This window comes from Morone saxatilis, unplaced genomic scaffold, assembly GCF_004916995.1.
Source record: "Morone saxatilis isolate NCDOM2014 unplaced genomic scaffold, NCSU_SB_2.0 Contig18, whole genome shotgun sequence".
In the NCBI taxonomy this organism is placed as follows: domain Eukaryota; kingdom Metazoa; phylum Chordata; class Actinopteri; family Moronidae; genus Morone; species Morone saxatilis.
In genome coordinates, this window is record NW_023339740.1 from 26,457,265 (window position 1) to 26,471,101 (window position 13,837).

General features: G+C 39.2%; 1 protein-coding gene across 1 annotated transcript in view; it reads right to left on the reverse strand.

The window, feature by feature from the left end:
• Positions 1-13,837, reverse strand: part of LOC118328894 (glutamate receptor-interacting protein 2-like) — a 164,366-nt gene that overhangs the window by 37,576 nt on the left and 112,953 nt on the right. The window contains exons 3-9 of the mRNA XM_035662820.1: positions 9,143-9,278; positions 8,817-8,962; positions 7,344-7,430; positions 6,801-6,876; positions 1,820-1,965; positions 1,253-1,400; positions 62-231 (exon numbers count right to left, since the gene is read on the reverse strand). Of these exons, the coding sequence (XP_035518713.1) occupies positions 62-231; positions 1,253-1,400; positions 1,820-1,965; positions 6,801-6,876; positions 7,344-7,430; positions 8,817-8,962; positions 9,143-9,278 (909 nt within the window). The remainder of the gene's footprint in view (positions 1-61; positions 232-1,252; positions 1,401-1,819; positions 1,966-6,800; positions 6,877-7,343; positions 7,431-8,816; positions 8,963-9,142; positions 9,279-13,837) is intronic.

Consider the following 13,837-nt stretch of genomic DNA (forward strand, 5'->3'; position numbering starts at 1 on the left):
AAAAGGTATTTTTTGGTAGACTTGGTGGACATACGCAGGGACACAGAGCCAGTACACCCACCTGTGTCGTGCTGTTTCCCAGTTAGCCTTGTTTGATGGGAGGGGAGTATTTCTAATTTCACCAGTTCTGTTGTGCTTGCTAATAGCTGTGTTGCCTCCAGGACTGTACAGTGCTCTGTCGATGTCCCGTCTATGGACAGCAGGTGATCTCCAGCGTGCAATGCTCCACATCTGGTAAAACAGAAAGACCAGGAGAATAAGGAAATAATCTCCCCACAACAAAACCAGAGAAAGAAACACTGTCAATAGTTACTTTGCTGCTGTTTCAGTAATACTCCGAAATACTGCTTTGTTTTTGTTCTGTTTGAAAACCACACGTCGGCTATACAAGTCAGCCTGATTAGCTCAGACCAGCAGGCTGCACAGCTGGTCAACCTGGTGTCTCTGCATTTCATACGGAAGTTCAAATTTTAAAACTGAATTTGCAATAATGTGGGAATGAATAGTGACAGAACAAGGACCTCCACAGTCAACCTGTTCAGTTGACTGAGGTTATTTTAGTGCTCTCGCAGCAGTGACACAAAGTTCAAGTGCTTCATGTATATTTTAGAGCCAGACTGGGGCTTGGGGCAATATCCTGTCTCCTACTGTCTGAGTTAGTTATAGAGCTGGATACAGCCTATGTATCTGTGTGTGTAGAGTGACACTTTCAACAAATATACAACTGCAGGTTTAGCTTCAAGGGTGCGCGGGAATATAAAAGAGTCCCCAAAAAACTGAATGTAAATGGTACTTCCTGCTTTCATAGGCATTAACCTAGCAAATGACACATTATCACCTTGGTTACTGTGCTTTCCATATTTACGGTCTACTACAAAAAATAAAAGTGCAAGGCAAATGGCTATATTCTATATATTCTCGTATATTCTATATATATTATATATTTCATTTTTCATATTTTATTTGCATCTTTACTAAGATACTGTAGTACTGACTTTTACTGCCTTATCTTTGTTTGATGTTCAGGTTTTAGGAGAAAATTCTAATTACACAGTGTAACCTGTGAATGGATGTATGGATAAACCATTTGTTTCTGTATGTTTTAGTCTTGAGTAATGTCTGCAGCCCAACAAGCTCCACCTATCCTTCAGCCTGCATGCAGTCCACTCACTACTGCTTTGAGCCTTATACAGAAGCAAAGGCATTGTGCTGCATGTATGCAGACATATACTGGGTGTCAGTGTGTGTGTACCTGTCCACCACGCTGCCAGGTTTAACCCGGTCGATGACAATGACCTGCTTGTTTCGATGATTGGCCGACGTAAGTGTGATACCCAGCGTTGCTCCTGGCGACTTGGCAATTTCCACTAATAGCGGACCAGAGGCGTTCGTTACTGTGTCTAAATGGGGAAAAATGTTTTTCATTTTAAATCACTTTGATGTTTACTGTGATCTGATGCTCCTGTGCATATGAAAAAACAACAGTGGCATACCAGAGTACCTTTCATTTTCTGTAACACCAACATTAAGTAGCAGATGAGCTTGAGGCAGAAATGCCCTTAAAAGCAACAACCACCAGATGTGACGACCAGGGAATTCTTTGCAATGCATTATGGGTGAGCTAAATTGAGCAGTTATCCACAAAAAAGAGGCAAAGCTTCACCTGGGGCAGCAGAAAATGCCAACACATAAACAAAAAACATCAAATTTTTAATTTCAGTGGCATTTTAGTAAAGTCTAGAAACTTTTGCCCCAAGGTTTAATTCATGTCTGAGTCTGGTGTGTGTGTGTGTGTGTGTGTGTGTGTGTGGTCTCTCACCCATGATAGTGACATCGTACTCTATCTGGAACAGGGCTTCCTGGCCGCACTGAGACAATACACTGAGGGCGTCGCTGTGGTTGGCGTTGTGCAGTGGCACGCCATCCACACTGAGGAGACGATCACCAGGACGCAGTGTGCCCTCTCTGGACATGCGCACAAAGACAAAATCAGATGTTAACATAGAGTGATAAGAGAAGAGAATTCAGAAACACAGCCAACCTCAAGAATTGAGACAAACCCCCACAGAAGTCTAAAGTTTGCATTTCTCTTTACTTCCTGCTTCCTTTCTTCCACATTTCCTCTTTGATCTTCTCTTAAAAATCAAACTTACAAGTATGCTTTATTTGTATAACTGGGTAATGATCAATGTTGTAGTGACACTGTGTAAAAAAAATGATGGTGAAAAATCATCAACACAACAATTTACACTTTCTTATTGCTGCACTTTCTCTGTGCTTTCCTTCTTTCCTTCCCTAACCAAACACATTTTTTCTCTTACTCATTTCCTAGCTGGCCTACTTCCCACAACTCCACTACTCTCCGTCTTCTCAGCCTCCTCTATTCTCTCCTCTCATCTGTCTGAGACGAACAGTATCGTTTCAAGTTCAAATGGAGGACAAACACAGTGGAAACAGCACTAAGATGACAGATGATACTTCTGTGCATCACAGTATTCAAAGTAACGAGATTAAACATAACGTCATGGGATCTGGTTTCATTTAAATTATGGTAATTTTTAAAGAGTCCCCGGTTGAATAAAAAGCACTCTCAGGGAATAGATGCTCAATATTTTACAGGCACTCAATGGCACAATTTAGGCAATTATTTATTTCTCCAAAAATGGATATGCAGCCTTTTTAATTTTTCATGCACAGGGCTGCATTAAGTTGATGGTAGATGCTTTATGCATGATGCCAGAGTGTGAGTAATACAGAGCTGTCATCATACCAGCCAGAAGTTGTAAAGTATGATGCTGATAGCCCTGAAGCTTTTTAACAACATGATGCAAGCTAAGCTCAGACCAAAAAGTTTTATCATGGCTGGAATTAGGTTATATGGAAGAAGTAACTTTGGAATGAAGCTTCACAAGAAATTGGGGGAGAAGATTTGCTTCAAAACTCCCAAGAAAAAGCCCTTGGATCTTCCTGAGAAACAGGTAGACAGAACAATAGTGATAGTGCAGTTTTTTCCCCCAATAAAAAGTCTGCAGGTTGTGCTCAAAAGCCGACATGTTCAATGCGCAGCTTTGTAAGACTTAGATACAGTCAAAATCTGACAGTTGTTATTTTAAGAGGTAAGGGTATATTTAACTGTGTTGTAGGGTGAATTTCCCCTTTAAATATAGCTTCAACTTAAGTTGTTGGTTGAAACAAAGTCTTAAGGACTTCACTGACATTTAGCCTACTTTAAAAGCCTGCAGGCTCTCTCTCTGTCTTTTCTGTTCATATGATGATGCAGTAAAAAGAAGTTTCTTTGTGATCCTGCATGAAACGATATGGTTCTCTTAACACGTTCAGAGTTCAGAGTAATTCCCACTGGGTAATGCTAAAAATGTAGGCACTCCTGGGACTATATGGTGCTGTGGATTAAGTTTTCTCCAATTGGCATATAAATGGGATATAAAGCAGCATGAATATCTCATTCGTTTCCCTAGACTGACCCACATTTTGAAGATGATTTTCTTTAGAATGGTGTTAGATGAGCTTCGGGGCAAAATAACTCAATAGTAAGATAGAATATAATCATGGTCTTGTCCCAGACTGTCAATCTGTGCGTGCACCTGTGGAGAATAAACTAGAATAAGGCCATGGATAATATAAAACCAATAGTTTTGGTTGATCTGCAATCCATTTTGACAAATATATTACTGGATCACATTGAAACAGTCCTTTCACAAGCCCTAAATATGTGTGAAAGATCTCAGACAAGCATGCATTCATTTATTCAGTAGATATATAACTAGTTAAGCTAGTTTCATGTAGTTATTCTGCATGTGTCCTAATTTATTACTGCATGCAATTCTTTCACAAATAGATGCCACTAGAATAAAAATAGCATCTCCATGTTCTAAAGTCTAGCGTCAACTGATTGAAGCTGCTGAGTGATCAGAGAAAAGGGTTACGCTTTCATGTTTTAATCTTTTCCAATCTTGGCTGGAGAGTGAGTAAAGCGTGCTGTTCAAAAATGCGACTTCAAGCAATGAGATTTGTGTATTGGCAATACGGATGGGTGACAAATTAAAGGAAACAAAGAGTCTTAGTAATGTTGTTCTACCACAAGCCTCCAGAACAGCTTCTCGTCATAGATTATCCAAGTCTGTTGAACATTCTTCCACAAGACATTTTTTATGATGATGGTGGAGGAAAGTGCAGTTTCACACTCGCTCTATTTGTCTGCGGTTTGGTGCCAAGGAGTAACTGCTGTGGCTGCATTTGTAACACCATTTCCCCACAATACTTCACAATAAACAATTATTTACTCTACTCTACTAAGTGTTAATGCTACTGTTAGCAATAACTTCATGGTGTGAAGTATTTTTACAGCAGTTTGCAAAAAACAAACAAACAAATGTTTACCACCAGATGTTTCTTCGAGATCAGCCTTAGGCGAACATGAGCTTCAAATGAGTGCTGGACAATAAATCTCATTTTTCAAACAATGACACACAGTTTTCTGTTTTTATACTGCATTATATATTGGATTTCATGACACAAATGAGTTTTTTTTATTTGAGTGCAGGTCTTTCAGTTATTATTCTGTAACTGTTGCATTCATTAAAAGTAAAACAAAAATGTATAAATTATAGCCACTTATACTCCTTAAAAAGGAAGTGGAAGAGGTCAAATGTGTATGTTAATGACGGGGGTCCAAATTATGTAAATACTTCCTGTATCTGTCTGTTGCAATTTTAATTGCTTTGTAGTTTACTTATGTCTCCCTGTGTTTCTATGTATAAGAGACTCTGTGAATAAGCCCTTCCCCTGCGTAGTGCATAAGTAGATGAAGCTTTATTGAAGCACTGAGGGTGTGTTGAAATTGGTTTTATTACTCGAGACCTCAGGTGTTCACTCACCCGCAGGTCCAAAAATTCACAGCTGAAAAATATGACCTGAGTCCTAACATAGAGATAATCTACACACTTCATCATGCCAGCTCATCCGTAGCTTAGCGCCAAACACTGAGGTTTTGTTGTTTGGGAGGTGGGATGTGTCACAAATAGAGTATTAGTAAAAATATGGGAGAGCAGCGAGAGGGAGGTCGGGCATCAGAAAGGCAGCAGGCAGAAACAGCATGCAGAGCCAGAATATTTTCTTGATGAATCATGGGTTTATTTCGAACAAACCGGAGTTGGTGATTGTTGGAAAAGTGCAAAGACAAACCAAGGTTTTGGTGAGTTTTATTTTGTTTCTGTTAAGTTTGAATGAAGAGTTAATATGTTGCTAAGTAAAGTTAATGTTTTTTTCAATGGAGACTGGTGGCTTTGAACTGCTGTTTCTGGCTAAACAAAATGGATCTTACTCTTTCACAAAAGGTCTATCTCTGTAGGAATTTTAATATTGTTGACATTTCATAGCAATCTGAGTGGCAAAGACCAGCACAGTTAATAGATACACATTCATGGTGCATGATTGCCGAAAAAGATTCAGCTGCAGCCCTCTTACTCAACACTGAACTAATTTTAAAAAATGTTTGTCCTAATTAGTCACTTAGGAAAATTGAGCTGAAAAATACCACAGTTACCTATAAATATACTTAAGCAATTGAATTGAGCAGAAATGGAAAAAAAGCTAATGAATAAAAAATAACTAACTAACATGCTCGAAGCCTGGTTAGCTCAGTCGGTAGAGCTGGCGACCCATGTATGGAGTTGGTTCCCGGGTTCGAATCTGACCTCCGGCCCTTTGCTGCATGTCATCCCCACTCTCTCCACCAACCTTTCCTGTCTATCTCAGCTGTTTCTATTGAATAAAGGCAATAAAAGGCAAAAAAAACCTTAAAAAACTAACATGCTTTCATTGGGAGAAATCTACTCAAAATATTTCCCAACTGCAGAGAACATGAGCTTGGCTGCTGGCCCCTTTTCAACACAATCCTCACAACTCAACCATCCAATAAAAGTCCAGTCCAGAAAATATATCATTTTTAAGTGGTCATAAAGTAATTATTTATGACAAACAAATCAGAAATGATCAAACATGAAGAAAAAAGTATAATTGCCTGACGTACTAAAAACATGGTATCATTATATTCGTCATTATATTCATAAGTGTGACAATTCATTGTGATGTAGATGTTAGGTCATTGTCAAACACTGCTTCAGAAAATCTGTGCCCACAACTTGTGTTCCAGCGTTGGAGCTAATTTTATGGTATTTTGGATGGCAGAGTACTTTACCCAGGAGGATTCTTAACAGTGTAAACGTGTAAGAATTCCTGCACTGGATCTCCAGCAGGTTGCATCACTGCTGCGTCACATCAGTTAAACAGTCGCAAAGCTGACATTTACATGAACATGTCATGGATTATTTCTTAAACATGAAGACTGAGACAGACACATGATGACAACATTAAAGGGATATGAGGTGATTCATGCCGCTGCAGCTATGAGTAACACATAACTGTCAACATACCAGTGACGGTCACAGGAAATGACACCGTTATCCTTGGGGTTTATTCGCATGAAGGCACAGAGAAATCTCCCTGACTCTTGACTGGAACTGGCTGAGCTGTGCCGCTGTTAGTTTAAACTCAATGGGGGCGGTGCTCGTCTGCCTTTTTGTTTTCCTAGACATCTCGTTTTTTTAGAAGTCATTGCCCTTTTCACCCCAAAACAGACATGCATCCCTCTCTCTGGCTCTGACAATGTATGTGTTTGTGTGTTTGCTCGGATATGTGTGCGAATATGTTTGGAACATGTGGCTTTGTACACTTATATACTGTATGGGTCTATGGTCGCAGGAGTGTGCCGTCAGTGCTACCTGTCTGCAGGACCTCCTGGCCTGACGTAGGTGACCACTAAGGGGCGTGACTTGTGCCAGTCCTCATGGGTACCACCTGCAAGAAGAATTTTCTTTTAACCATAGATTACCTTAATCTTCCCCTTCCCCACAAGTTGATTCTCACTGTAAACAGTCAAAATAATTGAAAGTGATGGCTTCCTGGAAAGCAGGGAATCAATTTAAAATGTTATTGTATGCTTGGTCAGCAGAAATGTAAAGTATATAGAGTTTCTATTTAATGAGATAAAACACTCAAATCACCCTTGCCTTCCTGTTAACCATTAGCTGTCTGTGTTAGACAAATTACGTCAGAGAAAAAGAGGCAGCAACTTCATATTTTTCATCTTTTTCCTACTTTCACAGCTTTTTTCAGTGCCAACACAAATAAAAGATGCAATCTTTATATTTTAAGGCGATCAGTGATCGTTTAATGACAACATCTCAGCATGGTGCCATGTCAATCATAACTATTCATATGGTTCACCAAACATATAAAAATTGGCTTAATTCCGTGATGGTTACCTCTCATGACGAAACCAAAGCTGTTCCCCTCTTTGTGCAAACAGATGTCGATTGTCTTCGATATAACCCCTGAGGTGCTGTCTGGTGCTTTGAGAAGGGGGAGATACAGAGAAAAATAGAGATAAATGGAGAGAGAGAGATGAGAGAGAGAGAAATTAGCAGAGATTGTCGAGACAGAGAGAGACAGGTAATTTATCAAATTTAGTGAAAGAGTGAGAAAAGCAATTTACACTTTAGCTGTTAAGTGTTTGCTAGAGAACTTTACTTCTGTTGCTCCATAATCAAGTAGTCAACGTTTTATTCTCATGCAAATGTTTGCTTCATACATATGGAATAAAAACATTTAACACAGAAAAAAATATGAACAATGACTCATATACTGCTATACAATTACAACAGTACAAGAAACATATTTACTTTGAATTGAACCCGGATGCCAATATGTATGCAGTGTGGGTTTTAATTAAGGATGTCTATGATCACCTTTAGTGCTGTTACTGTAGCTACTGAAACTGCAATTCTATTATCTTAAAATGAATTATGATAAAATAAAAATACATATACATGGAAGAGCTGTGGGTTCTTCAGTCAGATAATGAGTTCATCAAGTTCTAACTGTTATGTACTCTTGGTATTAGCAAGCATTCAATCGGAAAATGGCACAGCATTTAAAAAATGCAAAGGAGTGATGTTGGTTGGGGTATTGCTACAGGTAGCAGGAATATAATGTAACGGTTTGAGGAATAGAGTTTAAAGGCTTGGATGAGCAAACATCGCACAGCAGTTTGTTATACTATGACTCGGATTATTTTGAATGTTACCATGACGAAGATCATTTTATGATCCTGGTAGAGTTCCCACCATCCCACCACATAGTGTTGTATTGCATTTGACAACCTTTTTTTTGTTGTATTTTTTCAGGAGCCGCTGTACCAACATTGGTCTCATTGGTTTTTCAAATCAGTATCATATGAAACACGCTCATATTGGACGATTCTACATGTCACTATTTACATCCAGTGCAGACGTTCGGTGCCGATGCAGGAGTAGTATGCACTATATGTGGCAGAAAGCTGGAAAGTATGGATGAGGATGTGGAGGCTGGTTGTCCCATGACAGACCTGCACATTTCATTAACCTTTTATATCAACCATTACCACTACCTTTCCCTGATGTTCCCTAACCTAACTCTGACCAGGTGTTCAGTGGCCCTCACCATAAGTTACTATAGTGTATTTGCTACAACCACAGTCTTTCCTTTTTGTCATTATAGTTGCAGTGTGCAGATATTGAAGGATTTTAAAAACATTAAATGTCATCCAGGTTTTTGCAGAATCATCCGATATTGTCTTCAGATAGCATGGTGTTTTTCACATAATGATAATGATCAAACTGGACCTGACCTTACCATAGCCATTTACTTTATGACCCTAAAAACGATGTCGCAGTAAATGGAGTTGAATTAATATGTACCTGTAGGGGGCAGTTCATACTCCACCTCCAGCAGAACTCTCTCTCCTACGTTCTTCAGTAAGCTGATTATCTCTTCATGCCGCAGTTTGGTCAGATTAATGCCGTTCACCGACTTGATGTAGTCACCAACGTTAAGCTGGTCACTCCTGCGCAGAAAAGGAATGCATGTAAAATGTTGCATAAATTACTCTCAGTTGGAGTGAAACAATCATATGTACATTGTTTTGAAAATGTGGACTTTTTTTTCACTCCTGATTGTTGTTATTACAGAATATCAACAAGGTCTGACGGCTTTATTATTCTTCTTTTGCTGGTGGTGCACCCACCTGGCCGCCAGTCCTCCAGGCCGCAGGTTCGACACTCTGGGTTTCCCATCCTTGTCGGTTCCTCCTGAGATGGTGAGGCCCAGTGTGCTGCCTTCTTTCTTCACCAGCTCCACCATCGTCACCCCCCGCAGAGCTTCTAACCAAAAACACACATACACATAAAGACAAATACACACACAAAACAGGAAAAGAGAAGGACGTACACACACAGATGTGTACACACATATACAGACACACACTCAAACACACAAATACAGAGATAAGTGGTTAGTGGCTGCCCGCTGTCCATTCTGATTCCCGGATTAAAGGGAATTCAAGATACAAGACAGATAAACCAAAAAGATGTTTGCTGCTGAATGTCCTTGAGTGAGACACTGATCCTCTGTCAGCTCATTTCTAAGAGTCAGCTGAAATGACTAAAATGTAAATGTGAAGATCAGATAAGATAAGCATCACCTAATGAGAATTAACAAAGCCTCATTGTTTCATTGCGCATGTGTCATTCCAATTGAAAGGTTCCTGGCAGGGATGAAAAGGCCTTCAAAGGTTAAAAGACATCATCAGTAACAGCAAATACGTTCAGCAGTCTTCTTCAGAGTGAATTTGGTGTATTAAAACAGATTTTCTACAACAGAAACAAGACTTTATGAAAAAGCAACACAATGTATACAAATAGTGACAGTACTGTAGGTCAGTGGAAGTGTAAAGACAGTGTGGGGTCAGGGGTCTTACTAGGCTTTTTTATATATCTGCAGGTGTCTTATTACTGTAACAGGTTACACAATGTCACATTTCAGATACAAATAATGTGTCTAAAAATGTTTTACTTTGGAAATCTGTAAAAAATAAAAAATAAATAAAAAAGTCTTAATAAAATATTTCAAGAAGTTTTTTCTATTCTTTTACCATGACATAGAGACTGTTGACATACTTTGAAACAATGTGTAACTTGAAGAAAACTACAACTTTTCACCGAACCCACTGAAAGGGATTCTCTGTGGACTGTGGTAACGAGGATCAGGGAACGGTGGATCACTTATTTCAACAGAAGTTAAAAAAAATCTATTGTACAGTGCTATATTCCCAAAACACTTAATTAAACTATTGTATAAACAAAGGCATTGCAATATCCAGAACAATTACATGTAACCTCTTTTCTAAAAACTATCCAGTGCAGCGGCCCAGCTATTCTCGAGCTGAGTCAAGGCTTGGCGAGGTAAACAACTTAATGGGTTGACTTGGGAAGGATGCTGCGGAGTTCAGTTCACCTTCATCATGCTGCTTTGAAGTTAAGAGTTCATGACAAAAGTTCATGAATATAGATTATTTTTTCCATGACACAGTGTGCACAGTTATCTGACACTCCTACAAAACGCAATCAGGGCGGATCCAAATCATCAACCAGCCTTTGAAGCCACTGAAACACCCAACTGCTAGCAACATTTGGAGTAAAAGAGGGACCATGTGAAGAAAATACTTTAACAGATGAGAGAGGTTTGTAATTACAGATAGGTCTAGGCTTTGGTAGCTGTGGCAATGGTCACGTTAAACTCTTTAGCACATTTTTGAAAACACGACTATTCACTTACTTGTCGAGAGGGACATGAGAAGATTGATACCGCTTATGCGCCTCATTCGGCAGGTGTTAGGTGTCAAGTTTTCAGGTATGTCTAGCTTCTAAGAAGAGACTGGCATATACGGCAATTACGTTACTTAATATATTAACTGTAGTCTATTACTTTAGAGTTTTCTGTCTTATTTCCTTTCAGTTAGAACCATGCACATGTTTCATTTTATGGCACTACACTTTCCATTGTTTGTAACAGGATTCATTGAACTTATACACCTCTTGGGTGACTTGAAATTATATAAAACTACTTACTGACTAATTTAGAGTCATTCTTCACAGAAAGCCTAATATGGCTAATTAAAATATTAAAAATGACAACAAATCTTTATTTTTATATGATGGCAACATATTACTAGGGCAACTACATTCAAACCCACTGTACTAATAAGTCTGCACTTTTCATAGAAATAACCATGGGGGTATGAAATCGGTCATCGTGTGTGTTAAACTCTGTTTCATTAGTTTTTTTTAGTGCATTCAAGCTCCTACCACCACCCTCAGCAACTGCCCATCCTGACTGCCAAGAAGATGGTGAAGATGAAGGAGGCTGATGAGTAGTGTAGATGAGGACCGAAGATCCAGTGGGCTGTGAAAAGATGGTGATGATGGAGATGGAGGGGTTCAGTTGGATGAGGGTGACTGGAGCAGCAATTCCAATAAAAAAGTGCAGATTAATCACTCAGGTATCCATTAAAACATGTCACTTGTTTTTCTTCTCAGGACACCAATACATAGCATACAACCTGATCTTATCCATCCAGTTTTAAGAACTTACTAGGTAGCTTACAAAGAACATGAGAATAAAGAGACAGAAAACAAACTGTCTGTTTCTGCCCAAAGGTTAGCTGAATTAACCAACCACTAACTAAATTTTATTTTATTTTTTTCCTAAATGCACAGTAACATTACCCAGCAAATAAAACCATATTATCTTCATTAGGTTATTGGTTATTAGCTCCCCCCGGCTGGTTTTGTAATATAAAAAGCCATACATTTTTAAGTTTAGGAACAACCACAGCGCGTTTTTCAGCTGGCAGCTAATTAGCTCACCGACGCTGAGCGTTTGGACCGGGGTCGGCAGGTCCTTGGCTGTTGTGTAACTTCTCTTTCAGCTTGAAAGAATCTCTCCTCATTTAAGCTAGTTTTGATTCAGAGTGGTTAGACTTTGTGCTAGCATTACCTGCTGACTATTGTGCTCTGTCTCACTGTAGACAAAAAAAGAAATACAATACTGGCCACCTGCGCTGCTGCCGCCCTCATTCTCACTCAATTAACGCTAACTTTATGCCAAGGGAGAGCCGAAGGACCATAGTAAGTGAGGGGAGTTTATTCTCATATTGTCTAATAACTTTGTTTTCATAATGACTGCTGATACTACCTGGCTACATTTAGTTAGATTAAATGACTGTACAGCTACCGCCAGCAGCCGGCTGGACCCGTTGCCAGGCAACCAACAGAGACTGGAAGTTACTGGTCCCGCCCCCAAAAGAACAAAGTGAAAACTGTTGAATGTTTAATTTTAATTTTAATTTTCGTACTAATTAAACACACAATATAATGTTAATTGATTGATTGATTAATTGTATTTAATGATTATTGGAAACAACAACAAAAATCCAAAGGATAACATGTTAAAGTGAAAAGACTTATTTCCAACATGGTCCCAAGAAAACACAAACACATTTAAAATAATGTTGCTGCAATTTAAATTTATAAGTCTAACCTAACCTGACTTCTATTAGCCCCTCTCGTATTTAAAGTCTTTATGTGTAACAGAAGGCCATTCCACACCATAGCACCAGGGTAAAAAAAAGAAGCTTCTGGCTACATTATTCACTCGAGGCACTTTACATAAACACACACTGGCCCTGGTATGACAGTGACGCTCAGTATGGACCATTGTTATCTGAGAACACAAGTAATGAGGAGCATACCCATTGATTGTAGCTGTCAAACTACTGTACCCAGCAGAACATGCATCATTAAAATGACACTGTTTTAGATTATTAGAGAGCTTTAGAGGTGGTAGTAGACAGATTTAGTCAATATTGGAAAGAGCCAGGCTAGCCTTTTCTCCTTGTTTCCAGGCTATGTACTAAGCTAAGTTAGCTAGCCTCTATAGCAGAAATGACCCATGGCTACAGAGGTCTGGGAAATTCACAAATTTGTGACTCTAGAGTTTCTTTCATTTTCAAACTTCTTAAGGCTCAACTGATGCTGAGTCAGTTTAATCACTTCAGACTTTGTGCAGCCAGTCAATAAGGCGGGACAAAACCAGACTGCCCAGTGGTTGTAGGATTTGGGTTTATATTAATTTAACAATAAGCAGGTAGATTATGGTAAAGATCATAGTTACTAAAATAAAACCTTTGAGCCGTGCTTATCGTCAGCTGTCTCTCCATTTTTCTGTATTTGTATTGCTATCATTTATACATACACACACACACACACACACACAACACACACACACACACACAGGCAACTGAAGCACATTGAGGAGCACTGCAGATCTCTCAATCGATACTCTATGTTTTCCCTTCACACCCTTGCACACACACGCACACACAGGTGAGATGAAGCTTTGGTGTGATAGATGGCTAGATTAGGTAAATCCCTCAGGCGACACTGGGGATCAGTGAGGTGCTTCACATCTCAGTTATCTCCGGTGGGTATTACAACACACACATATTCACACAAGAACACACACACAGATACACACACAGACATTATCTGCAGAAAGGCACTCATTCATTCATTAGTCCTTGTACTGCTCATATTTGCATAAAAGCACACCAAAGCTTTCAACAAATGTAGTTTGATGTCGTGAACATCTTCTGAACTGCATCCATCACAAAATGAGTGTTCCTCCACAGATGCAGAACTGACCGTGTTGGGATTCAAGTTTTATCTCCCACTTCATTTTGATGCTCAGGGAATACAGAATACACAAGAAGATTTTTACACTGCACAGAAAGAAACTCATGAAATGGAGAACTGAGGACATTTGTTTTACATTTAATGAAGATCAGGCAAATGGAAATAAGGGCACGCACACACACACACAC